General features: G+C 47.9%; 1 protein-coding gene across 1 annotated transcript in view; it reads left to right on the forward strand.

The window, feature by feature from the left end:
- Nucleotides 1-27856, forward strand: part of FGF18 (fibroblast growth factor 18) — a 74959-nt gene that overhangs the window by 10764 nt on the left and 36339 nt on the right. Inside the window, exon 3 of the mRNA XM_076349859.1 lies at nt 17907-18087. Within this exon, the coding sequence (XP_076205974.1) occupies nt 17907-18087 (181 nt within the window). The remainder of the gene's footprint in view (nt 1-17906; nt 18088-27856) is intronic.

The raw sequence follows: 27856 nt of genomic DNA on the forward strand, positions 1-27856 counted from the left end.
AAAGAAAGGGCTCTTGGGGAATCTCCAGCTTCATGTCATAAGGTCTCCTTTCCGTGTTTGCCCGCGGCTGGCCTGAATTTCCCCCCAGCAGCATTTTTTCCCGCTGTTGGTGACTGGTGATGGATGCAGCAAAGCGTGTTGGGCTCTCCCTGGTACCCGCAAACTGCGCGGGGACGCAGCAACCTAAACCTCGGAAGGTGCCTTAGTGATTGTAACGCCTCTTTTTTCTTTTTTCCCTTATTTAAAATGTTTCAGAAAGGATTGATTTTCCAAAACTGTTGAGAATTGTTCCCTGAAAATGGGAAACTTGCAATCTAAATTAATTAAAACCAAATGAAACTTTTCCGTAACTCAACAAAGCAGAAAGATAAGAAATCCTGTTTGTCCGGCATTTGCAGCGTAAAGATTTCCACGCAGGAGCGCGGCTAATAGAGATGAGTACAAATCTTCTATTAGAAAACAAACCGTGCTTTTCATTTCTGGCCCTAGGCTCACATGTTTGTTATATCTGATCCTGAAGGCAGATTGACAGTTTGGTTTGGATTAAATTCAACACATGGTTTATGCCATACTTTTGATAAGGCTCAATATTAATCTGATTTTTTTTTCCGTGCGGTCTTTAGTACATGAGCAGCAGAATTGTCCGTTCCTAGGAATATTTTTGCAGTGAAACCATTGAGGAATTTATTTCTGGAGGGAAGATGAAATTACTGATTTTAAAAACTCTCAAGATCCCAAGTAAAGTTGAAATCCATTAACTGCAGGCAGTAAGCTTGACATGACCTGGGCAGGTTTCGAGCTATTTTATTAACTGATACAAAGAGCATTTTCTTTAAACATCTCTGGAAAGGCAGCAGAGGAGGAGACTGGCTCACGCAGAGGGACCAGAGCAGGTTCCTGTTACCACCAGCATCAGCTCAGAGTTCTGGTTAGCCGGGAATGAAGATCGTCACCATTTGCACCGGTACATGCTTGTGAGCTCGGGTTTCTCCATGGGAATAACGGGCATTGCCACTGTCCGCTGGTTCCCTGAACGACCTCCCGCGGTATGTCCCAAAGATGGGCTTTTAGGTACGTTGGCCCATTAGGTACAAATAGTTATTTATTTGTATAGTGTATATTTATTCTGTTTATAAATGGGCTTTACTCTCCAAAGCTGGTGTCTTTTGTCATTGCTCTCTTCCCTAGAAAGAAAGTGGGGGAAAAAGGTAGAAGAATTGGGAATGGGGAGGACCGAAGGAGAAGAGAGAAGAGGCAAAGGAGGAATTGCTTGTCGCCTTTGAACTCGGTGGCTTAGCAGTTGTGAGCCTGGAAACCCGGCTGCAAAGCCGTGTGTCCGTCCTCGATGTAGGATGCAGCGATCTGTTGTGGCTAATTTTGGGGCCACCTCCACCTCCGATGCAAGCGTGGCAACTTGCAAGTGTGGTTATTTTATCAGGGGTGAAGTTGCTCCCAAAGCTTGTCTTTGGTGCTTGAAGAGAACTGGTGCTGGCAGGACCTGTCAGTTGGTTGTACGGTGCTACAGCTGGGCACTGGAAAAGCTCTGACTTGATGGTGATGCTGAAAGCAACTGAGGTCCTTATCCCAACTGTACATTAACTTCATAAAAACTGAAATTAATGGAGCTGGAGATGAACATTGCCTGGGTCTGCATTCATCTGAAGCTGCCTCCAGCAGCGAGTTGCACCCAGCGAGGTGCTTAGGTGAGCTCTTCTCCGAGTGATGGAGCTCCCGGGGCACGTGTCTCGGGGTGAAGTCCTTGTTTCTCAGCAAGACGGTGCGAGTTCCCCATATCCATCCGTGTTGGGTGAGCCGGAGATCTCCAGCCTCAAACGGAAAATGTGTGTTTGCACAATTAGCGTGGCCCCTTCCTTCCCTGGGAGCAGAATGGTTTATTGATTTCTTTGGCCTGCTCGCCCCCACCTATTCAGCAATAATGACCCTTCCACCCCAACTCTAAATCATCCCAGCCTGCCTCACCCGTAAGCCCTCTAATCTTTTTGGGTTGTTGTTGGTATTTATGCTCGTGGAGGTTTATGATCTGTCGGCGCTGGCTGCTGAAATGCTTTATTTATCCATACGCTGGGCCACACAGGGAGCGTCCTTATTCTGGTATCATGTTCAGGATGCTGTAGTTAAGGTTTGTGTCAGCACTTCCATGCACAAACCTTGTTATTCAGGGGTTTTGCAACTCCGTGGAAAAGAAAACCAGCGACCTGGCACAGCGAGGGGAGGCTCAGAGGCACACATGAAAGCCCAACAACCCACTGCCCATTTAGGGATTATTAGATGGGCAACCTCTTTCCTGGAGGAAAATAGCCAAAAACATCCTCCTCCTTTGGTTTGATTTTGTAAAAAGAAAACCCTCTTTTGTGTGCTTGTATTGGTGTCAGATGGGGAAAACACAGTGAGGTAGGACACAGGCTGGAATCCTCTCCGGCTACTTAAAAAATAAACATCCGGCCAATGCAGAACAAAACTGCCTTCTCTGAACACATCGTGTGCTGCGGAGGGTGGAGGGTTTGGGGAAGGCAGTGGCTGCTCCCTGCCGCCTCGCTTCGCCCGGCCCCGTGGCCGCCCGGCCGGCAGGCTCGGCACTGCAGCCCTCTGAACAGTAGGCGACGGGGTATATAAATGTGATTTATTGCCCTGTTAGCACAGGAGCTTGTGGGCTTATAAATTACTTGGAGATTTCTCGATAATAAAGGGAGTGTGGTATAAACAGGAGAGAGAACAGGGTTTGAGAATGTATTTCAAAGAACTTTTGGGGAAGGAGAAGTTTTGCGGCTGTTGGCAGGTATGGAGTGATGCCTGGCTGTGGTGGAGGAAGAGCCTTTACAGACCAACCCAGCCGGGATAGTTTTTTATTGCTCCCTCTTAATGGCTGATGGATTTTGTGGGCGCTCCATGGAGCAGCCTGGAGCAGAGTTGCTAAGTCAGAGTGAAAATGCTTGCAGCGCCCGTTAGCCCAAGACAGCAGGCTGGGGTTTGCATCGGCGGTAACTTGTTTAAGCAGAATTGATCAGCCACTTGTGCCCACAAGCAGGAGCAGGCAGTGATGAAGTACCCTCTGGCTTCCTCAGAAAGGGGACACTGTGGCAGCAGGGTTTTTATAAAGGGAAATCGGGAGCGCCAAATAGATGCTCGACCCTTTTGTTAGCAGGTACTGAGCTGGTGTGACTGGCAGCCCTAAGTTACTGCTCCAAAGCCGTTTTTCTCATCTCCGGGATGGTGCCGGCAGGTCTTGCAGCACGTCACCACGTGTAGCTGAGGGGACTCTGCCACCGCGCGCTGCAGCATGCGGCAGGCTGAAAGCAGCAGTGATGGTACAGGAGCATCGTTTTGGGGAGGGCATTAGTGAATTGGGAGGTGCAAGAATACACCTCCTCAAACATGCCTTTGGGCTGGGTCCGGGGGATGCCCAGCTTCGGCGCTTACCTCCCTCTCAGTCCTCGGTTTGCTGACCGCCTTTGGCAGGGCATGGGGAGAAAGGGTTGGCAGCTTCTCTGCGGGCTTGCGAGAGCACCGGGCTTGATGAGGAGCATCTTGGGTGCCGGCACTGAAACAGAGGTGGTTCCCGTCTCTTCTGTTTTCCCTCGAAGCTTATGGAGCTGGCCATACGTTTTGTTCACTGAACGTGAACGTTTTGAACATCTTGGTCTTAGGTTGGGGATGTTTTTGGTGTGAAATCGTGCTTTGCTGATCGCTCCTGGAAGCTCTGCAGCATGTTACTGTGCGGCATCTCAGACCGTGGTTTCAGGTAGGGCCACCCTAGAGAAATGATAGGAAACAGAAATGGTTGTTGTTAATGATGACTTTAATTCAGTTTTGCTAAATAAAAGTGGATCTTCCCAGGTAAGTTGATTTGAAGAGATTTATTTAAAGTAAGTAACGCATTTTCAAATAGAAATTGGTTCTGTCCACCTCCTACATCAGCAGGGCCCCCGTGGTGATGTATTTGGGGTTCAGAGGACAGCCAGAGAGCTCCATCCTGCCTTACAGTTCAAGAAATAGGTTTTGCAAGGCAAGCAAAGCATAAAGCAAGATCAAAAGAAAATATCTCCCTTGCAGAGATGAAGGAAATTTTGCATCTTGTTTTTCAAATAAGTGAATTACTGATCAAAATCATCTCTGGAAAGCCCTGTTCCAGAAATAGCTTGCAAGACTTTTCTAAATAAAGATGTTTCTCATGTACATGGGAAGAGAACTATGCAGGAACAACTCTAATATTGCAGGTGCTTGGTCATGGTAACCTGGGGAGAGGAAAAGGAAACTCGTCAACAATGTGTTGGCAAAGTGTGCAACTGAAATGGGGAAAAGCTGTTTGAAGGACAAGGGGGTGCTCATCTCCATGACTGTGATTTCATAAATTGCCATTTATTTTTAGGTAATTTGCTGGCCTACTCCACTTTTCACCCTGATGGCTCTTCCTCAACGCTGTTACCCCGGGACCTTGCCTTTAACAAGTCCCAGTGGGTTCAGAGAGGCCCAGTGGCTTGTTCCTGGGAGCTGGTCTCCTGCTGGATTGTGCTGTGCTGTTGTCCCAGTTCCCTGCTCTCTCCTGTTCAGGAGCCTCCAACGTAATTTCCAAACCTAAGCCTTCCTTGTGGCACACCAGCGCTGGGCATCTCTGGGCCCCCGCATGAGCAGGGCAGGTGAAGCTTACGTCCCCTCTGTCCCCCTTTCTGGGAAAGGGGACACCCATGTTCAGCCACACCAGCCCTGCTGTCACAGGCTTTATTTCACTGGGTCAGGATGAAGAGCCTGGAGAGGCTGTCCCCCAAGCTGGGCATCCCCATCGGGTGTTGTAATTAGGCTCTGAAAGAGAGATCAGCCCACAGAAACAGGACTTTCCCCCCTCAGTAACTAATATTAGCAGGCTGGTACTCAGGAGACATGTAACCATTGAGGCTGCTGTGTTTTTACCAGTTTCCAGTGATGTTTTGGTAGTTTCCATAACATGGACTTGATACTTGCCCTGAACCTGCAAATGTCTCCCTTCAGAGCGGTGCTGTTGGAGACGGTGGGAGTAAAGAATATGCTCAGTTGAATGATGGAGAAGACAAACTTTAAATGTAGAAGGGGAAGGTGCAAGCTATGGGAGGGATTTTGGGTCTCAAACAGCTAATGTCAGCCAGTCCTAAAAGCAGGCATGAAAAAACTGGAGGCAGGCTAGTGAGAATGAACGCAAGGCAGAAGTGAGGTATCAGCAGCACAAACGTTCCCAGCGGAATGACTCCTGCAATTTCAGTAAATCCCCCGATTGGCCTCCAGTTATTGTTAGATGGATTAACCTCCCTGTCCTTGGTCACAACCATTTTCTTATATCCCAGCACTGTGTGGAAGCTGCCAAATCATGGGATGAGTGAGCAGTGACACCTGAGGAGGTCCCTTTCCCCTTGGCACCATTCCCGTGTAGGATGACTAGGTGTTACCGTGCCAGAATAAGCAGGAGCGGGACCGGTTGGAGCTTCGTAAAAGGTTTCCGGAGAGGAAACTCGACAGATGAAAAGTGGCACGGGATAATCCAATAGGGTCTCCAGGCATCTCTGCTGAATCAGCTGTGTGCTTTTGGAGAAGCCACCTTTCACGTGAGATCAGTGCTTGGGAGCTACTGTGCGGGGAGATAGTTGTTAGCCACATCTCTCTTTTCTTTGCAAATGCAATGGAAAAAGGTATTTTGGAAATCCTGCCCTGAACTCGTGTGCGCTGCTCGGCAGTTGCCATGTTTTACCCTAGAGGGAGTTGCTTTTCTGCAGTGGGAGCAGGGATCTGTGTTCCTTGGACGATGTCAGGGGACCGGGATGAAAGGAGCTACCAGGGTAAACATCAGATCACTGCTGCAGCGCTGCCACTGCAAATGTTTATTTCTTTTATGGGGAGATCGGTCTCCGGTGATCTTCTGTCTCCTTCTGACGGTGGTGTTTTCCTGCGTATCGCTTGGGTTTCCCACGTCTTGTGCTTTTGCTCCTGTTTTCGTGGATGTCCCGTCTGGGCTGGTATCGAGCAGAAGAGCCAGAGATGTCACCTTGGACCTGATGGGCCCGTGCTTTAAACTGGCCTTGTAAGTCCTAGGGGGGAACGACTCTGCCTTTTTCCACGGTTTGGAAAACCCCTGCCCGGTTTCAGGGGAGCGGGTTTGGGGTTTCCACTCTGTCCTACTGCCATGGCCAAACAGGTTTGCAGCTGGAGCATCTGCCCCGGGAGGAAGTTGCTGCTGATGGAGGGAAGGAGAGAAAAGGTCGGGAGTGCTTTGAACCTGGCAGGTTTTCAGTAATTGGGCTCAGACCTTGTTTGAAGAGCTGAACAAATTGCTGGTAAGTATTTTTAGTGGGGTGCCGGGAGCTTTTGTGCCAGAAGCACCCCGCTGGGAGGACTGCCCTGGTCTCTGCTGCAACCCAACCGGCGTGGCCAAGCTGGGCTCCTCCACCGCTGCATGTGAAATGGGACGAGGAGCGGAGGGCGATGGGGACAAACTGCGTGCTTGGCCAGCAGCACCCTGGGGATGAGCGGGGATAGGGGAGGGGCAGCCCCCTCACCCTTGTTTCTCACCGTTGCAGAGCTCCCTGTGCTTTGTGCAGAGGCTTTTAAGTTGTTTGGGAACAACTTGGCTGCTGCTGCTGCTGGGTCTGCTTCAAAAGGGACCTCCTCTGCGGCTCGCCGTGTGGGTGATACGTGCTCAGACACGGGTTACTGCGCCGCTGCCTTGTCGGGCACCGGGTTTGCTCTTAGTGTGTTTTGGGCTGGAGAGACTTTACAGTTTCCTCTTGAGGTTTTGTGTCTTGAATGCCTGTTTCAACTGCTCAAAAACACTAATAGACAACTACTTGCATCAGTTTGGATTGCTGAGTGGTTTTAATTCCTGCATATCAGGGCAGTTTATTTCAGCAGGAGTATTTTCTCCATAAAGAAAAGAAACGTGGTTTTTTTGTTAAGGTAGTGAAGGCAGTTGTAGCGTGCCAAGCTCCCCGAATCCAACTGCTGGCTTTGTGGATCCATGATCTCAGAGAGGTTGGTTGGGGCTGTTCTACAGCGCCTTGTTGCAGTTGTCTTTGCAGCGATACCCGTGCCGCGAGGAGGGACACAGGCATGAAACTACTTCTGAAAAATATTTACGTCCTGGTGCTAGCAGCGAGGAGCAGTGGCAGTAGCACAGAGCCATGCAGGGATCCTGGGTCATGCATGGCCCGTGCCAAGCCTGAAGGACGTTGCCACCGGTCAGCAGAGAGTGTGGGGAATTAATGAATATCGAAACTTCCCCCGAAGCAAAGAGTGCACCCCTTGGGAGGCACGGCGGGAAGCGGGGGAATTGTTTTGGGTCTTGTTTTGCCCTCATTGAACTTGATGGTATTGGAAATAACTGTTATGAATTGGCAACGATGGGAGCTTAGCTCTTCCTCAGCAAAACCATCTGGGGAGAAACCACGGTAGGAGATTTCAACTGTAAAGGGGAGTATTTTGGAAATCTTAGGCTTGTGGAAGCAGTGATTTTTGCAGATCAGGACTCTCGTGAAGGCTGTTGTAGTTTAACACATCCTCTAGAGCCAATCCTGTCTTCTCTCCGTGGGTTGTGTGTCTCAGGGTGGGTTTGATCTGCATAGCAGGACATGTCCAGAGCAATGTACATGCAATGAGGTCTCGGTCCTGGGGAGGTGCGAGGTTTTCTGCTGGCACCAAGGTTAGGGTTGCCGTGATCATACACGGTCCAGGTCCAGGCCGTGTAGTTACAAGGCAGTGCTGTTCAGGCAATATTTGGCACCAAAGGGGATGAGGCCTGAGCGGGGTCAGCTTAGGAGTGGGAGATGGCAGGTGGGGCAGTGCCTGGAGGGGACGTGGGGGCTTCACCCTGTCCCTGGATGGCTCCGCCAAGGTCTGAGGTGAGTGGCAGTGCTAAATAAACAGTTGGGTGATACGAATCCAGCTTATTCCTATGTTTCTTCCAGTAAGAAAAAAAAAAAATTAGTGCAGTAGTAAATGGGAACGTTGTACATTTTGGAAAACCAGGTGCTGAACATGGGAACAAATTTGGAGCCCTGAAACCCAGCCTGTCCAACTTCTGTCTGGCAAGTCTGACAGCTACGGCATTAACCCTTGCAACTTCCTGCAGCCCAGGCTGCACAGAGGTGCCCCGTGGAAGCCTGAGGTGACCTCATGAAACCACCACGGAAATTTAATGTATTTCAGTAAGCAAGGGAGGAATCTGTTTGTTGAGCTGTTTGTTTGGTTTTATTTTAATATCCTCTACTTTTCCCCCTACTTATCTTTTTGAAACTCCTGTTCTTATTATTCTGGAATCATCACACTATTTCCTAAAAATATAGTTTCACTAAGATGTGGTTGGATTTTTTAAAATGGAAAAGCAGTGGATCTTGCAGGACAGGGTTGTAGCACTCGAGCAAAGCTAAACTGCTTTGCATCCGCGTGCAAAGGGCGTGGGCCTTAAGCCTCCCTGCATCAGTATCTCTTCCTGAGACAAAATCACGTGGATAAATGACAACTTTGAGTCAGGATGGCTGAGGTCGCCTTAAACTGGTGTCACAGATGTCCTACGAGACCACAGGGCTGGACATTTTAAAGCTCTGTCGTGATCTTGTGTCCCAGTTTGGGTACCCCAGAAAGGACAACCAGAGTTACTTGACAAACGTGCATTTCAGCGTGTCCATCTGCTACATGGAAGATCTCAGTTTTCCCCTTGAGACCTCGGTCGACTGGCGGTCGGCCAACGGTCAGAGCTGCAGAACCGAGCACCTGCAGATCCCTTTGGGTACACGGGGACCTGCAGCGACCCTTCGAAATCATCCTGGGGGAGATGAGGTGCCAAAGCTGGAGTGGTCACGTCTGCGTGGCGTCGGGTGGCTTCGGGTCAGACCTTCCTTCCAGCGCCGACCTCCCTCGCAAGCCCTGGGCAGCGGCTTTGGAAGGCAACGTTTTGCCAGTCGCAGTGGAAGTCAGAAGGACCACCCAGTTCTGATAAGGGCAATTTAGAAAGGAAGGAGAAGATTGTGAAAAGAGGGGCAAAGGGGCACAAAGGGAAGGAAAAAAAAAAACCACCGCTGAACAAAAATGAAGATCAAGACTGCTGTTAAACACACTGCCTGCGAGGGAGGTCTCCACCATGCCTTTTCTAATCTAGAGCCAGCAAGGATTGTATTAACAGCTTCAACGCAATGGAACAAATTAATCCCTGATGTAATTGAAATCGGTGAGGTCTCACAATAGGTGAGTTTGACCCAGTGGGATAGAAATAGAACAAGTATTGGAATGAAGGAGTGAAATGAAGTCACACTGTTCAGCCATTGGTATTTCATTCCTAGAAACAAAGGCCAGACAAATGCAGAGAATACATGGCTCTGCTGGGCATGGTTGAAAGCTGCTCAATAATATCAAGCTTTGAAGGGATATTTCTGTATGGAGAGGAAGTATATAGCAGAGATATAACAAGCATTAAAAAGAAAGAAAGACAAAGAAAGAAAGGAAGAAAGAAAAAGCCCTGCTTGCTCATTGCCTGATTGATAGCTGTGGTAAAATAATACCAGCCCTGAATTAAAAAAAAAAAAGATATATCACAACTGGAGAAAAATAATAAGAAGAATTAGGGTCTGAATTGTATTTCCGGAGAATCAAAACTGTCAAGAGCTTGTGGCGAGAGGCGGTGTCCTGCAGATACCCCTGCAGCTGAGATGCACGGGGTTGGTTTGCTTTGGTTAGCACAGGTAGCAGGAACTGGTCCCACTGGGAAAGAGGTGCCTTTTGGTGCTGGGAAGTGGCTGGGTCTTGGCCCCTCGGGCGCTGCTGCACCACGGCACGACGCAGGCTCCTGCGGGGGGGGAAGGTGGACGCCGGAGGGGCGGGCTCCCTCTTGCAGGCTGCTGAGCTGCTGTTGCTCGTGGTAATTATATTAATGATGTGACTTGGGGGCTGCAGCCAGTGACCTGGTTCTGAATCGGTGAGAACGGGCAGATGGAGGTGGAGATGTGGAGGACGGGGGTGTTGGAGCCCGTGTAAGAGAGCTGCATTGCAGCACTTCAGCAACACTCTCGTGCTGGGCTTTGCACCGGCAGGCAGCGCTCGCTGGAGGCGCCTTCCCTTCCTCTGGTTGCACCTGAGTACGCCTGGGGTTTTAAAAGTCATTAATCAAGGCTGAAACCCTGCTCTTCCCCAGACTGAACCATTTCCCAGGGTGGAACAAGTTTAAAATGTCGCCATCTCACAAATGGTGCGTTTTCACAGTTCTGGCTAAGGCTCACTCCATCATCAAAAAGAGAAAATTGGTTTTCTCGAAGGCGGCATCATCTTTCTCTAGAAAATGGCCAAATACTGACTGATGGGCCATAAAACGTTCGTTTCCTCAAACTCTCTCAGGTTCCAGTTTTTTGGCACTCCCTCCTGCCTTCCTCATGGTTTCATACCAGGCTCAGTAACACTGTTGTCTGCCATCTGAGGGTCAATGGACACGTTGCTTTAGGGGAGCTGGATAGCAGTGGTACATGGCTTGCAAAGCTGGCGGGATCTCGGGGAGATGCTGGGGAGTTTGGCTGAGCAATAGCCCTATTTCTCAGGGGCTGTGTGTTTTGGAGAGAATGAAGGTCTGACACTGCCCAAGGAGATTTAATGTATGGCCTCTCCGAATGTGGCAGGCAGCTCTCCGGAGAAAAGGAGGCTCCGCTTGCAGAGCAGCTTTTGGATCCAAGTACGTGTCACCTCGCTGAGCTGCATGTCCCCTCTTCCAAGCCCTGGAAATGTCTTCTCTTTGCGTCTTGTTTAACATTTCTGAAATCCAAAGGGATGGGCAGGCTCGACCCCCTCATCACCCCGTTTCCTTCTCCTTTCCAGCTCCATCCCTACATGCACCTCATTTAGAGTGCATTAAACAAAGAGCAAACATCATTGAATTTCACGTACTACAGCAACTTGAAGGCGCTCAAGTCAAAGAATTAGGGGCTCAATTTCAGAGCATATCTGTGCAGGAGCGGGGAGAGCTCTGGGTTTCTCCCCATAATGGGCTGGTGTCTTCTGCATGGGCCCATGCCGAAGGAGAGCTTGGCACCCGTCCTCAGTGCGGGCAGGAGCTCCTCTGAGGCCAGGGCAGGCACAGGAGGGGAGGTGGGGGTGGAGGTGGTCTGGTGCTTGGCTTTCTTCCTTTCCCAGCATGGTGAAATGGAGGCTGGGAAGGGAGTGGAGAAAGGGAGTAGCCTGAACACATCGCAAGGAGAAGCACAAGGGGGAAAAGTATTATTCAAGCCGAAGGACACTGTCGGCACAAGAATAAACAGTTGTAAACTGGATGTAAATATGCGAGGTAGAAAATTAAGGCAGAGAATATTAGGGAAGTGTTTCTGAAACAGCCTTCTAAGGAAGCAAAGACAAAAGATTGTTCATGACTCGATTTGTGAACGGGCTGTAAAGTGGTACAGCTCTTGTGGAGCGAGATCTTTTGGCATCTGGGTTTTCAATAGGACATTTATGCTTGTCCAATGAAATATTTTTTTCGCACCAAAAAAAAAAATATCAAAAAGCGTTTCAAGTGAAATACTTTGTAAACGCCATTGGTGGAGTCTTTTGGGGAGTCTCATGTCTGCATTGTTTTGAACAACCACTTCCATGGTGCACCGCGTTGCCCTTTCTCACAGTGCACCCTGGAGGGTACACAGTCATCATCCAAGGTGACATCTCCCAAGATTGAGAGTGCAGCTTAGCTTTTTGCATGTTTATTTTTCAAGGAAAAAATATTTTTCTGTGGATAGCAGGAAGAAACAAACACCAAAACAAAGGTCTAAGTTCTGTTATTTTGAAAGGCTTGCTTACATTTGTGTAGTTCTGGCACTGTCACGCCATAGCCTCTCTCTCGTTGGATGCACAGAGATTGACTCCGAAGTGCCCTCTCCCTTCGCTCCAGGTTCCTGCTGCGCATCTGAATACGGAGCCGCTTTGTGTTAGATGAATTTCCAAATGTGCTTCTAAGCCCAAAGAAGTGAATACGTCAGAGCAGTGCACATCCACTTCTGTCTGGCTTCGAACTGGGCTCTGTAACCTGAAGGTAACAATATCCTGGCGATGGATTGACTTTGCAGTTAAGAGGAGGAAAAAGCAGCATATAAGGAGTGCATTGTGTTTCACTGTATGTCAAGGATGGCTGTCATGGTGAGCTAGCAAATCCTGCTGTAATTGGCATAGAGGAATTTTGCCAAAGTCATGGAAGCAAAGTGGTTTGTTACTTGCCTTTGCGGACTTGAGAGAGATCTGTCTTGGATATCCTCTTGTTGACCTTATCGAGTTAACTTTCATGTGTTTAGAAGGTCATGGAGAAAATCATTAATATTAGGTTGATTTGATGGCTGAAAGGTAATAAGTATTTCCTGCTTATCAGATGGGGTTTGAAAGGACTTTGAATAGCTTGATTTGTTTATCTTTTGCAATCAGTACGGCCCTTAGCGAGAGGGATTTTGTATTCCTGGTTCAGTTTGGGGAATGACATATGGTTTGCTCTCTGATGAGGCTTGGAGGCTCCGTAGGATAAAAAGCAAAAAATCAGGAAATTCTGAAGTCCAGCTCCCAGCTAACTTGGCCATGCTGTGGGCCTTGGACATCTCATGCTGTAACGCTTTATGACATGAACAATAACAGATTAACATCCCCTTTTACTGGAAAGCTCAAAATAGAAAATTTGAAGTGCATAGAGGTTGGTTGGATGGAAAGCCAAATCCCGTAAACATGGCTTGGCACCATGAGGGTTTCATTGACCTTGGCGGGGCTGTGATTGCTTTCCGTTCACAACAAGGCATCAGTGTTTGCAGAGATGTGGCACAAGCTTGCGTAGGACTAATATTGCAGTGCTGCTGTCAGAGGCTTTTGCCGTTCTTGAGTGTTTCTTGGATTACTTAATGGTGAAACCTTAGGCTGCATCAGCAAAACGGTCTTTCCCTCACCTTCCATCTGAGATTTAACAAATAGGAGAGTCATTCTTTAAGCTGAAGAATCATTGTAAAGCCATGTAAAATGAAATCCACTCACTGTTTGAGAATCATTCGGCAAAAAAGCACTTGAAAATCTCCCAGTGTGGGTTGTCTAAAGACAGATGTTGTTTCTGGTTTCTGTGGCTGTTTGGAAAGGAGGTAGGACTAAATGCGCCTACCTTGAATGATTGGGCAAGTACAACAGAGAGGAGGGAGATCATCTTCTTTTCAGGAGTGAGGCATTTCTGATGCATCAGTTAGAATCATAAAATCATAGAATCATTAAGGTTGGAAAAGACCTCTAAGATCATCGAGTCCAACCGTCGACCCAACACCACCATGCCCACTAAACCATGTCCCTAAGCGCCGCATCTACACGTCTTTTAAATACTTCCAGGGATGGTCACTCAACCACTTCCCTGGGCAGCCTGTTCCAATGTTTCACCACTCTTTCGGTAAAGACATTTTTCCTCATGTCCAATCTAAACCTCCCCTGGCGCAACTTGAGGCCGTTTCCTCTCGTCCCATCGCTTGTTCCTTGGGAGAAGAGACCGACCCCCACCTCGCTACAACCTCCTTTCAGGGAGTTGTAGAGAGCGAAGTTGTAGTTGCTTGAGGTGATGGTGGTTTTTGAAAGGAATGCTGTTTATTCCCTTGCATAAGCTCTGTATTGCCAACTGTATTTTTAGGGTGTCTTTGTAGCTGTATATCATCACTGAAAGATGTAGTGATAAATAAATAATAATGGATAAGGAACTGATTGAAAAGAAAAAGAGAGGAAGAATAAAAATGAAACCAAATGTGATGCTCTGTTTTAATGACTGGGGTTTTGCAGACTATAAACCATTGGCAAAGAACGAGACAGAGTTATATGAAACCCGCTATCCTGAGATGCTGAAGTTGTCCTGCATAGGCAGCGGCCCATACCAGTTGGATAGATTTGCAAAATAGACCACGATACAACCCCAAATCCCACCAAAATGCTGGAGGAGATAAAGTAGTGCAGGAAATCCTTTTCCTGTCCCTAGAGAGTGTCCCACAGGGCACGTTGCTGGTCAGGAGCTAGAGGGTGCAAGCAGCCATTCATTTCAGGGAACGGTTGTGCTGAACGCTGGATCCAGAGTCTGTAGGTTTTGCTGCCTACAGCATGGATGCATGGATGATCAGATTGAAAGGCCAAAAAAAAAGGGCGGTCATTTTGTGTATGATGTTTTTATATGCACTAATAACATTAATAGTAAAAAAAAAAAAAAAAAGAGGAAAAAAAAGATTTCCTTTTGCTTTGGTGAACAGAAGTGAAAGCCCTTAACTTTTCAAGTGGGGCTGGGACTTAAAGACATTTCTGCATTCATTTTTGTGTGGTTGTGATTGTTATGGAAATGTATTTGGGGGTGGATGGACTTGGCTTTAGGTGACCTTCTTGAGTGAGCGTTAGCCATCAGTTACCGAGGGAGGCTTATGTTACTAATTTTTTTGAGATTTATGAAAGAGAGTGTCTCTTACGGTATATATAAATGGACTTTCTTATCTCAGTAGAGTTAGCTGCTTGAGGGATTATACTCTTTAGGGCAGGGATACTGTGAGAATGGATTTCAGCAATGATCAAATGGGTTTTATCTCATGAAATCGACACTGCATGAAATTTTATTTTAGAGTATTGATACTCTCTGCTGCGGGCCAGATGCAACCCAGGCTGGCATGGCTAATTCACCTTGGCCACACTCCAGCAGAGCATCCTGTTTCAACAGAGTGGTTAAGCATGTGCTTACCTTTAAGCAGGCAGCTAAATCCTGGTGGTTCCATTGCTGCTCTGGACCATGGCTTCTTGACCGGGGGACAGGTCAGCTGCAAGGAGAACCTGTAGCACGTTCCTCCTCCAGGATTTCTTTCCCTGGGTTAGAGCTGGGCCTGTTACTGGAGAAGTGATGGAGTGATACACGCTTGGGCTGACTTTATTTCAGGGGTCGGTGTCCCCTGCTGATCCCTGCGTCAGGCTACCGCTGGGCTTGGACAAGGTGTTGGGGTTGTGGGTGATGCCAGCCAGGCCCTCGGCTGGGAGAGGAGGAGTTGTCATCCCTCTGGGCTGCAGCGTGCCCTTCTTGCAAAGGGAGAAGACACTTAATTAGCTGATCTTGGGCAGGAGAACTGTGGCAAACACGCGCAAGCGAGTTTGTGGCATGTTCGGAGCTGACCACAGCTCAGGATGGCTCCATAGGTGCTCCAGAGTCCACCCGGGCACTGCGGCTACGGGCTGGGGCCTCTGCGGTGTGAGTGCTCGAGAGACAATTAAAAGAGAGAATTAAAACATGTTTTGGAAAACAGATTGCCTTTTCTGTTTGAAGTTTCCAAGAAAGCAAAGCAACCTGCCCTTCCCCCGCTTCAGATCCCACCTGTTTTGTTTTTTTTCCTAGAAAAATGTGAAATTCATTAACATGTGGTGAAAGCAATGTAACGACGTCATCTTGATTTAAAATCTGTTTTAAATCTTAAAATGATGGAGCCAGAATCTTGACTGCAAATAGCCTTGCTTTTGTGGGTATGAGGCAGACTGTCAACATTACTCGAACATCTCTGGTTTTAGTAGTTTAGCATCCTTTGCAACAATACCATTTGAAAAGAAAGCAAGAAGAGTTGTATGAAGAAAAAAAGAAATTAATATTATTCATGTCAAAAGCCAAGTCCTGCTTGCTGTGCTCAGACGTAGCTGCGGTGCCTCGGGAGAGGAGAGCGAGCAGAGCCTGGCTGAGTGACGGCCGTGAGCTCCGTCAGCATCCCGCAGTGCCCTCCTGGCAGGTGCCATGGCTCCTTCTCCTCTTGTGTCCTCAGCTTTGGGTCACGGCTTCTTGCTGCGCTGTTTTCCGAGAGTGGGAAATATTGCTACGATTAATTGTGTAATTCTTGTCTGTCACCTCCGTCGTCACCTTGAATGTCTGTTTAGACCCAGCATCGCCCTGAATCTCCTTTTGCTCAGCCTGTGCGTTTAGCTCCTGTAGCCTCCTCCTGACTTCCGACAGTAAAATAAGAGAGTTAAATCGCTTTCTCTCCTAGGACTTGGGATTCAAATAGCATAATCCCAGCATTTAATAAGGGCAGCAAAGGCGATCCCGCAACATCCCTGTGAACCTCATTGCTGTTGCCACTGTGTTGGATATAATGTTTTTGTTTGCGTTGCTTAGTGAAGGTCTGGTGCTAAGCAGCACTGCCTGCCCAAAGTTTTCCTCCTGCTGCTGATCTGTGTGTCTACTCGATAATTGGAAACGCTAAAAAGTTCTTTTGAGGTTTTGACTTTCAGGGAGTATTTGGCTTCAAAATATTTGCTGGTATGAGATGACATATGCAGGAGGCTGAAGTGGGGCTGTTTTGCGTGTTGTGGCCACTTGCTCTTACGTGTTTTAGCCTGGAATGGACCTGAATGAGGATTTATTGACCCTTTTTCATTTGCATTGCCAGCTCCATCCCCACACCAATATATCAGAACACTGTTGCTTGCAGGCTAGGAGGACAGGTGTGCCGTAGTGGGAATGTGTTAGGAGGAGAAGTAGTAACCCTGCTAGGAGTAAATGTTGTTCCTCTGCCAGTCCCAAACCTAGGCATCACTAAATTCCCATGTGATTCTTATTTTGTGGTGGATTTTGTCTCTTACACGGAAGTGGTACACAGCATTAGAGCTCACCAACAACGAGTAGACTTTGAATGGTCTTTGTCTTGGTCAAATTAAAAGTTGCCTATTGTGTGGTGGTTTTGTGTGTGTGCCACTCAATAATCTTTTGGTTTCGGAATGATTTATTGTCCTGTGAAGGGAGTCTGCCACCAAAATATTGTCCATCTGTGAGTTTGGAGTTGGCAGAGTGGATGTTGTGGTGCAAACGCTCTCAGGGACAGATCGTGGAGTGATTTCTGGGCTTTCGTATTGTTTGGGTGTGAAGTGCTTTTGGGTGCGTGCTGCCCAGCCTCCCCTTTGGGAGGGCATCTTGAGAACGTCTGGGTTGTCTGGCCCTCTGACCTTGGGCAAGGCGGGATGACTCTCTGGAAGAAAAAGCTGGAATCCTGTTTCGGTGTTTCTTGAGAACAGTTAAGATAGGAAACAAGACCTCCAGAAAAGGGCAGACGTGTCAGAGAAAGTTTCTGGTAATATTTTAAGGCTGTAGTGAACTAAGGTTAATTTAATCCATTGGCCAGAAAAAACAGATGAAGTGGCTCAAGCGATCAGACCCCTGCTGATAACGGCCTCGTGGCTGGACGTGCTGGTTTGGCTCTTGCTGGTCCTCGTGATCTCTACCCAAGCCGTGGCCCTGTTGAGGTGGACAGAGATGCATCCATAGACTGGCATGACCATGCCAGGTCACCAATGAGCTGGCTTCACTGAAAAGCAGAGCTGGCAAAAAAGTTAGGCTGACGAGTGCCCGTGTACAAGTGACACTTTTATCGCAGTAGATTTTATGCCTGTGCAAAGCTACAGTCCAGTCCGCTAATGTCAGCATAAATAGTTTTTTCCCTTGACTCCTTCCCTGCAGTTAATCTGGGGAATCAATGCAGCTGCTGAAGGTGAAGCACAAATTCTCTGAAATGGAGTTGTCCATCCCCTTTCTCCCATACGTGTCCGTGTAACCTGGTAGAGGCTATGCATATGCAAAGGAGAGCCTAATTTATGGCCAGCGTGGCTGACCAAGATTAAATCAAAGCAGGACCGAGCAGAAGTTTTTACTCAAAAAACCCCCACAGTTTGATTGTAAAAACCCAGGTTTGGTTTACTGTCGAGAGCCAGCTCTGGCTAGAATTACATGTTGAGTGCCTGATACAGCGGCCGCAGCTGTCAAGTGAAGGGCAGCCAAATCCGAGTCCTCTTGCACCACGTGCCCGTTGGCAGGTTGGTGTGCAGTCTTTCTGTCCAAGACGCTTGTTTTGTTTCATGGTCTGTTCTGTTCTCTCTCGCCCCTCCCCATCCGCTCTCAGATGTTTGCTGCCGAGGAGAATGTAGATTTTCGGATACACGTGGAGAACCAGACGCGAGCGAGGGACGACGTGAGCAGGAAGCAGCTTCGGCTCTATCAGCTCTACAGCAGGACAAGTGGGAAACACATCCAAGTGCTCGGCAGGAGGATCAGTGCCAAAGGAGAAGATGGAGATAAATATGGTAAGAATATTTACTGGGATCCCCCAGACTCCAGGTCAAAGGCTTTAATCCTATATGATGGGCTGAGAACCTCTTGGGAGAAAAGTAAGAAGAACAATAAAAAACAGGGTAAAAGGGTTTTTTCCCTTTCCAGGTTAAGAACGTGGGATTTGTTGTGTTGGAGCAGGCTGTCAGCCCGGCTCCCAGCTGCAGGCAGTTCCCACAGTAGTGTCATGCCCCAATTTATTAGTGTGTGATGGTGTTTGAGGAGAAAAATCTTTTTCTGCCCAACGGATGAGTTCACAGTGTGTCTACTGTAATTCATAAACGATACCCAGGTTGGTGATTGGGGATGTTCTTTCCCCATGAACTCTGGGCTCGAGTTTGGGTGAATCTAGTGCTTCAATGAAGCACTCTCATCTTTCTAGGTGGGGGGGATATTCGGTTTGAGCTGAAATTAAGCAGACTTTGGAGCTTTGAGAGTACCCCAGAGCTTAAGTTGAATCTCGGGGTGTGTGGATCCTGCAGGAACGCAAATAATTGAACTTCCCCTGGGCTAGCAGCATGTTCAACTCTTCTCATTGTGATTTGCACACAAGCAACATGTAGAAATGCTGCTAGCAGGCTGAATTACAAAAAAAAATCTAATTCTGGTACATTTTGAGATGGTTGTGGCAGAGATGCTTTTGCTCGAGTTGGTTGCTGGAAGGATTTTAGGGCTGTTCAGAGAACTGGTCCTTTTTCTCTTATGGATGTACAGCCCCGTGCGTTCAGGCGTTGCTGCAGATGTGTGTGTATGCATTGGCTAGCACGCACGTTCACGTGAGGTTGACTTCACGTGCAGCACTGGTGAGGTGGAGGTGGGCTACGATGATGGCAGGTCAAAATCTGGGAACGGTTGTTCCCTTGGGGAGCTTCAGGCAGGATGAGGTACACGCCGTGCCTAGCACAGAGGGCAGCTACTGCCCCTGCCAATGCGGGTGGAGGAGCAGGGTGAGCTGTGCCACGGGAGGTGACAGCTAGAAAGCACCTGGCTGGTGTGAAATGAACCCCCATGGCTGTTGTGTAGAGTCACCCAATCTCTCAGAGAAAGCCTTGCCCCGAGGTCTCATCAACCTTGTCCTTTGTCATTCCCAAATTTCCAGATAAAACAGGAGTGGAAAGTGCCACTTGGCTGCTAATTATTGTGTCATTTTATTGCATTCATCCTCTTAAGGTTTGATATGTAAACTAGTCGCTGCGTGCTCGCTGCTGGCTTCCCAGGAAACGCTCTTGCCCACAGTGACTGTCAGGTAACGTGATGTAGTTTTCCTCTCCATAAAAGAAGGCGGCATTTACAGTGGGGTGCAGCAGGGAAGTGTGCCCGTGAGCAGCTGACAAGTGCTAATTTATGTGTCAAAGCCCATCTTGTCCCCTTCATACATATGCAATCGTGTCTGAACAACAAATCCTCGCGCAGGAGCGTGCTCATGACCGGTGGCGATGCTGCACAATTGCAGAGCCTGAGATTTCCCGTCTGGGGAGCTCCCCGGTGCCTGCGTCGCTGCTCGCCACCGGATCCTCTCCGCTCCTGGTTGCTGGCGTCCTTCTAACAACCCGGAGTGCTCCAGCCATGGAGGCCATTTGCTGACACCCCCGTTTGCTCCCTCCCCCGCGCCTCCTAATAAAACTCCTTGACGCATCAAGCTGCAAAGCCTTCCCATCCCTAGCTGTGCTGAAAGGTTATGGAAATCTGTTCATCATCTTGCTTGGCACGGGAACACTTAGAGCATGATAATCGGGGAGACAGTGAGGTGGGACATGGAGGTCCAGGATGTGACCACGCAGAGCTCCTAGCTGTGATAATGAAGGGGGGAGAGATGTCAGAGTTACTGAAGTGAGAACCATCTGTGTTACAGCCAAAACTGGATACAAAGGCAATGACACAGGATTCATTATGTGCTGGGAACCCCTCCCCCCGAGGCATTATTATGGAGTAACCTTTGATCAAGACCAGAGAGAGGCTTAAACCAGGTCTGGGGATCTCAACAGTTGCAAACTTTCGATCCACATCTCCGTCTTGCTGGTCGGATCTTCCTCTGAAGGAGGACACTTTTCGTCTCATGCAGCAGACGGCTGTTTTTCCTCCTGCCCTTTTTGTCTCCTTCCCTCTTTCACTGCCTCTACGCTGGCACGGTGAGTCAGAGCCAGGCTTAGCACTGGGGAGTGCCCAGCTCGTTTCTTGGCTACATCGCCCTTGCAGACGGTGCAGTCTCCCACAGCTTCTCCACTGTCTTAACCCTGTCCCCACTGACATGGGAGATGACGGTGGAGGTGATGTGGATTGATGTCCTAAGGATTACAGCCTGGGGAAGGCTTTGGGAGGACGAGAGAGAGCTAATGTCTGAGAAAAGGCAAGAGATGTGGGAAAAGGTGCCCGTGAGCTGGCTCCAGCCCTGAATTCTCCCAGCAAGTCAGTCCTATTAAGAGAAGGTAATATTAGGCAAGGGCAACGCAGACTCAGTCTTAATGTGGGAAGCTCTGTCGAGCGGTGTGGCTGTGGCGAAGGTCCATAGTGCTCATCAGCAGCAATTAGCACTAGCCAGCGTTAAGGATGGGGGAGCTAATAACATTTTAGCACCTCTTTCCCCTCTCCTCCCGTACATTCACAACTGGTTAAAGAACAGTGTCCAAGTGAAGAGATGCTGGGGTTTTTTTTGCACATATACTGCTTCCAAATGGCTGGCGTGGGAGGGTTGTCCTGCCTTTGAAGGGAGGTTAGTTTTATTGCAAGGTTTTATTGACTTCTGTAAAACTTCTCACCTCTTGGTTGAAGAGAATGCCCAGAAAAGAGGGGAGGTGGCAGATCTCAGGCAGTGAATTGCTCGTTTCCAGGCAGCCACCATGAGTACAGCAAAATGACCAGCCGGCCCTGGTTCAGGGAGAGAAGATACCGCAGGGCTGGGGGAATCCGGCCGGAGGAAGCCCCCTTGAATGTTTTATCCAGGTCTGCAAATGCCACGTGCAAGGAAAAATGCATGCTCTGCAATACGTAGTTTTGCTGGCATAATAATTCCGGTATGTAATTTTTGGTTTCTGCGTTCTTCGGGGCCAAGATCTGACCCCATGTGTCGAATTATTAAATGGCAAATTAAGTCAGTTAATAGAATTAATTGAGTCGATGTAATTCTTTTAATCAGATGGATTTGATCCCTTCTCAGATGAATTAGAATCCATTAACAGATAAGTCAATTATTGGACTAAATTAAATCTAATAATAATGCCTGCTGCTCACAGCAACACTAATTAATCTAAATACACTTACCTATCTTCCAAGGTTGGGGTTTTTTTTAAGGTTTAATTGATGTTCCTAAAGTGCTCTGAGATCTTTAGATAACAGACGATCTATGTGAGCAAAATATTATCTCTTAACAGACTATAAACTAATTAAAAGACTGATCTATTTACAGATTGCATTTTTACTTTAATCTCTTCAACCTATTCAGAAGGAGTTTGCACTGGCCCAGAAAAACAATATTCCTGTTATAAGCTTATTATTACTTTACAGGTTCCTAAGTGGTCCTTTCATTCAGAAAATGAAAGGGGGAAGGAGAAAAAACAACCATTAAAGTGCTGACAAAAAAAGAAAAGGACCTGGAACCTTTATATTCTACCTCCGATAAATGGTACAGATAGGGAAGAGAGGGATCAGTGACCTGAAACCTTAGATCCTTTCATTTATTTTCATTTCACAAAAGGCAGAAGACATTCTATCCTGTTTGTTCATGATCTTTGCATCCGGCGCAGTTGGGGAGACAGAGCTCTCTTGGTTGGGTGAAGGCATTTTTTGCCTCATTTGTATTTCACAGCCATCTGATTTTTGTTTTAATTTGTCCCTGGCTACTGCTGTCCTGCGGGGCGATGAGAAGTGATAGCCATCGGAAGAGAGGTGAGGGGGGTGTGAGAGGTCTTTGGGCTTGCCCTCTCTGTGGAGGTAACTTTTATTTGCGGCGAGTGCTTGGGTGTCCTGAAGGCTGGGATGCGGTATATGTAGGTAGGTTATTAGTCACTCTGTCCCAGGTTGCTATCCAGTGGTATTTTGTCCGTTGACCTAGTCTATCACAGTTTAAAAAAACTCTTGGGTCCCCTAGAAGGTTATAAACCATCTATTTTAGAAACCTTCTCGTTTATCAACCTTCTAGTCTACAGCGTGGGAGGCTTTGTTTGAGGACAGCCCACGCAAGGGGCAGCGCACAGGTATGACATCTCTCTTCTCAGCATCCCATCGCTGCCAGCGTTTTCAGCCACCCAGGGGAACGGACCCTGAGCCAGTGAAGTCCTCTCGAAGACTCCCCCTGCGTTCACTGGGTTTTAGCTCAGGACTCAAGAGATGCTCCTGAGACAGGAGGTTTGGGGAGGTTAACAAAGCACGGGTTTGCTAGCAGGGTGTCGACAAATCTGGGGTCAGGCAGACCGAGGAGGGAAGCAAATTCAAGAGGTGGTGTGCATGCATGATGCCAGGCATTACCTCCGCGTGTCATGGGAGTTCCTGATACAGAACATCACGCCCCGTACAGCTGTGCTTTTTCGGGTGGTACGAGGAAAGCAAGGAGCTCGGGGAGACGGGTGCCTCCTTCCTGGGGCCACCCCAGGCTGGGTGATGTGCTCCGCAGCTTGCAGTCCCCGCCTTCTGTTCTAGCTGGAGCTTCCCAGAGATGCCAGTGGACAAGCCCATGGAGAGCACATTACAGCTGTCTAGACATCAGCCACACTCCATCCCGCCAGAGATTTCGTTTGTGGTAGAAGTGGGCTCTGTTCCATGAGGAGGTGTAATACGTGTGGAAAATATTATTATGGCAAAATAGCCTCCTTTAATTGACTCTAAATTTTGCAGGATTCCTTCCTAGGTTTGGGTAATCCTGTGCTCTCCAGAATTAATGAGCTGACATAGCACTTCTTCGGGTTTGGCAGCCTGACAGCTGATTTAGAACTCCCTAAACTCATTTCACTAATGACTCCCATTTGTTCTATCTCAAAGCCTGGAAACAAATGCAAAATACCAGTGCCATTGTCCCATCTTTAGCAAGTCATTCTTTCCCCTCGGTATTTCTGGCACCTTAACAGCAAGCTGCCTTGGGAAACCTGATTAACCCTTTCCCTTCCTAGAATAGTTAAAATCAATTTTGATCCCCCTCCTGGGAAGGTCAGGAAGAAAAAACTAAACTCATTGTGGCTGGAAGGCGCAGAATTAACCTGCAAGAAAGATGGGAGGTGTAGCCCAAGTAGCAATTTAGGTTAGTTAAATGTAGCTGTATTTCCACAGGCTGGACATTCAGAAACCTGCTTTTCTTCCCAGGAACCAGGTATGTGCAAAGGGGCTGTCCATCCCGGTGCAGCTCAGCCCGATACCCGGCATGAACTGTGATTTGCTTTGTAATTTATTCTGCTGAACCATCAGGATGGCTGTTTCCTATTTAAACGACGTATCGCTGCCTCCAGTCTCTTCCCATTACAGTTTTGACATGACAACAAGACAAATAATTTTTTTAAAAGACCTTTTATCTTCTAAACCATTTATTTTCACTTACTTAGCCCGGGGGCAGAGCTGACCTCAGCGTAAGGGATGATCATTCACCATGGCAGCTGTACAGTCATATGGGTCCTGGGGACTGGCCTGAGCCGGAGAAGCCTTCGCCGTCCAGCTGCCGTGTTGTGGCCCTGGTTTTTTTCCCTTCTTGCCCAACTTCCCCTGATTGCTTTATTTTTTTTTTTTTTTCCTCCTTAAAATGTCTCCCCTTCTCATCTGCAGTGGGGCAGTGGCGAAGTTTTCCTTTGAAAGCAGGCGTGGGGATGAACTGAAGGGCCGCAGCCGGCTCGCTGCTTTGCTGAACCAGGCGTGGGGCGGCTGGAGCTGGAGCTGGAGCTGGAGCTCCCGGGCTGCGCCAGGCAGCGAGGAGCCTCGCTGCCCTCACCTTCCAGGCAGCTCTGAAAGGTTCCGCGGCCATTTGGAGTGCGCTGTAAGCATCTTAGACGAGCCATCTGTACATTTAAGACATCTTTATTTTTTATGCTGCTGTATCCTGTGCCTGTGCCAGGGTAGGGGAAAGCTCTGCTTAGGTGGGATGAGAAGTTTGGGAATTAAAATCCAAGCCTTTTGCTTTTTGATTCATGACAAACCTATCTCAAATAATGTATTTGTTGCCAATTCCCTTTTCTTTTAGTTTTGATAGCTGCTACCCCAAACTCCCGCTGTGGCCAGCTTCACACCTGAAGTTCAGCTCTTTCTGCAGCGGTCCCTGTTTTGTACCTGTAGTAACAGCAGAAGCTGTTTTTTATTTTTCCTCTGACACTACGGTGATTTTTGATTTCCCTACTTCTGGACCTTGAGATAGCTTATAGAGCCTTGACTTTCATGGGAAAAAAAAATCACCTTTTAGCTCTGTGTCCAAACTTCAAGTCTCCACAATCACTGATCAGGGTTCGGAAAACATAGGCCTGTCTGTCAGTAAATATTAGGGACCCAGAAATAACGAGGAGAAATAATTTTAGAGGTCTGCTGCTAATTTGTCATTTTTAATTTCTGCGTGGAGTGGAAAGTGAGCTACAAAGTGAAAAACCTTTATTTTCATGCAAGTCATAAAAGGGTTTTTGTTAACAGTTTGTGTGTGTATATAATTCTGTGCTGTGATTTAAGTGTTCCCATTAGAAATGCAGAATAGGAAATAGGATCCCATCTGTGAGCAATTTAAGAGGAAGTGAGACAATGGAGTGGATTGCTGCTTCAGTTTAGATAATCAATACAAATATTATTAGTATAGTGATTTATCTTTCGAGACACTTTATGAAAATGTGAATGCCAGACCCTGAAGACAGGTCAATATGGTATTATCTGTTCCTGCCTTGCTGTGATTACGTTTTTTTCCCATGAAGCTCAAGCAGCTGCTTTGCTAAATGTTCTTCCCTGGCTGTGATGAAATAACGCAGAAACAAAGTTAGGGCTTCCCTTTCTCCTCCGTGACTCTGAAAACGCACTGCGCATATTAGTACAAAGATTACTTTTATCTGAAATTTGTACCTGGGGACTGCTGGGTGGATATTGGGAGATGATCTCTAGGGTCCCTTCCAACCCAAACCATTCTATGATTCTATGATGAAGTTCTGGAAGAAGTTTGCATAATTTTAGATATATTTCCAGGCCGTGAGTAATTCTGTGCACAAATGCTGAGAGAGCTCCTTTGAGTTTATTGCAGTTGTTTTATGTTAGTGCCTGTTACCAAACCTCGTATTGTGGTATCTGAGGTTTTCCCATATCTAAGCATTCGGCCAGTCATGAATTCAAGTCGGTTCTTGGGATGCAATTAAAAGTACCCTGCGAATAGGCTAGTCTACATGTCTGAAAGGGTTTTTTAATTGCTTTTACTTTGGAGAGGGGGGAAGGAAAACATTGTCAACAAATCGTCTTGTGAATTTTGGCTTTGGTGTACATTACCATGCATGTTGTCAAGCGGCCACTGAGATTTGTCCTTCCTAAGAGACGTTTGGAGGAAATGAAAAATGTCAATAACCCTATTAAGAACATGCCTAATTAAAGTCAGGATGGGAAATGCAAAACTTGGTGTGTAAAGAGCACGCTTCTGCTTGAAGGTAACATGGGATCTTGCTGGGTTACCGTTTGAGAGACCTAAAGTCAGTAGCTTGCTTTGCTGGAGACTCAGTGTTGGTGGTGTTAGCCAAGTCGCTCAGCTGGAGCATCTCCCGCACTCCACTTTGCCCAGGTTAGGTGGTGGGACACTGAGGCTGGACCCTCTAGACAGTGGAGAGAGAAGGACCTTTGCTCCTCATGTATAACGAAGTGGCACGATTTTCATCCTCTCAATCTCCTCGTGTGTCCCTCCCTCATCTCCAAAACAAGGGTGGCAGCATTCCCTCACCTCGTAGGTGTGCTGTCAGGATAAAAGCATTGCAAATGGAGAGATGCTAAAGAGACGATGGTAATGGAGACCACGTCGGTAGCCTGGTTAGAAGTAATTATTTGGTGGTTTTAGATGCTGTGAGACCATTCTTGTTTTCAGGTTGGGGTTTCCTCAAGAAAGGTGTTAGACTTTATAAAAAAATAAGGCACTTTAATTGCTCAGATTTCACCTCTGCTCTTTTAAAAACCGGATAGTCAGGAATTTCCGCAGCTGCGAGGTGGAGCACAGCAAACATTAACAACGCCAGTAGCATTGCGTGGCCATCTGGAAGAGGAGGGAAGAGCCTCGTCCCCTACAAAACTGCACCGAGCCTCAGGCTCGGCGGAAAGGTGAAAAATAATGAAGCTCCGAAGAGGAGAAATTGCTGATGCATGACGCTTGGAAATCTGGAAGAGTCCAAAAAGGGAGCTGAAAACACCCCCCAAAAATGACTATCTGTGGCTTGAACGAAATAGTGTCCGATCAGCATTCAGAAACCGCTGAATTCAGGCCGTTCCAATACTGGCATTTTCCAGACTGCCTGCCAGTCGGATGCAGAGGAGAACACGTGTAGAGCGTCTGCGGTCTCAGCGCTCGCAAGAAAGGGAAGGCGAGCTGGAAGTAAAGGAGTGAGAAGGCCCAGTAAAAACCCCCTATTTTTTCTTACTGTGAGGAAGAGAGGGGGTATTGGGGTTGGGGGGGGATGGTCGCGTGGCTGCACTCTGTGAGCATCCCTTTTAATGAGCTGTGCCAGCAATTAAATAGCACACGCTTTGGTCCCTGATGAATTTTAAGTATTTTCTGAATGTCCGTAACAGACAATTCATGCTTTTATGGTGATGTAGGAGCTGAGACCTTCTAAATGTCTCCTGAGCTTTGCGTCCCTGACTTCTGCTGTAGTCACCCTGGGGATGTGCCTGTCCTTTGCTGATGCTACCTGGAGTGGTTGGGCTTGAAGAATCACTGGGTAGTGCGCAGATTTATTTTGCCCTCGTCTCTGAGAGCTGAAATGCGTGCCTAAAAGGCCTTCTCCTCCTCTGCATTCGCAGCTGCCAAAAAGGGCGCCTTTCTTCCCAAAGCAATAGGAAAAACAATCCTGCCATCTGCCGTGACCCTGCCGCCTTCTAGCTGTAACGAGTTTTGGGTCCTCTCAACAAGCGGTTTCCCAACGATCACAACTGGGTGGCAGCTGTGCTGCTGAAGGATCCGGCCCTAGGTAGCGCCGTGGAGAGGAGTCCTTGTTCTCCGACGCTGCTCAGCTGCTTCTGTTCCTCATCCAAGAGCTGGGCTGGTGGGACGGAGGAGGAGCGGATGTTGCGCCTGAGCGGCGTGATGGTGATGCAAGCCATTGGCATTTGAGCATATGGTCGGTGACATACGCTTGGGATCCTGGCTTCAAGTTGGTGCGGCTGGTATGGTTTGATTTATACCTGACGTTCTCAAGTGCTTTTGGGAGGACAAGCAGGAAAGGAAACGGGTGGTCGGATGTGAGAGGGGAGCTCCAGCAGCATGGGACATCACCCACAGCCGCTGGAGGCGGTGAAGACCTCAGCGTGGAGAAGCAGCAGGGAAGGGCTAAGAATAGGATGGCATGTAGACACTGGATAAATCTAAAAAAATTATGTCCAAAAGGCCTCAACGCTTGTGCAGGGACAGTCATGAAGCTCACAGTGTGTCCATGCCCCCTGTGTGGTATGGGTGTGAGGCGTATCCTCACCACACAAGCCCTGTCACCGCTCTGGCAGATTTTTGCAGGGGTGAGTGCTGAAGCAGACTGAGGGGGGCTTTGGGTTCCTAGTTTCAAATCACACATTGTGTTGAGGTAGAGGGTGAACTCCACAGCTGCTGAAAGCTGGTCT

Source organism: Aptenodytes patagonicus, chromosome 12 (assembly GCF_965638725.1).
Source record: "Aptenodytes patagonicus chromosome 12, bAptPat1.pri.cur, whole genome shotgun sequence".
Classification (NCBI taxonomy): Eukaryota; Metazoa; Chordata; class Aves; order Sphenisciformes; family Spheniscidae; genus Aptenodytes; species Aptenodytes patagonicus.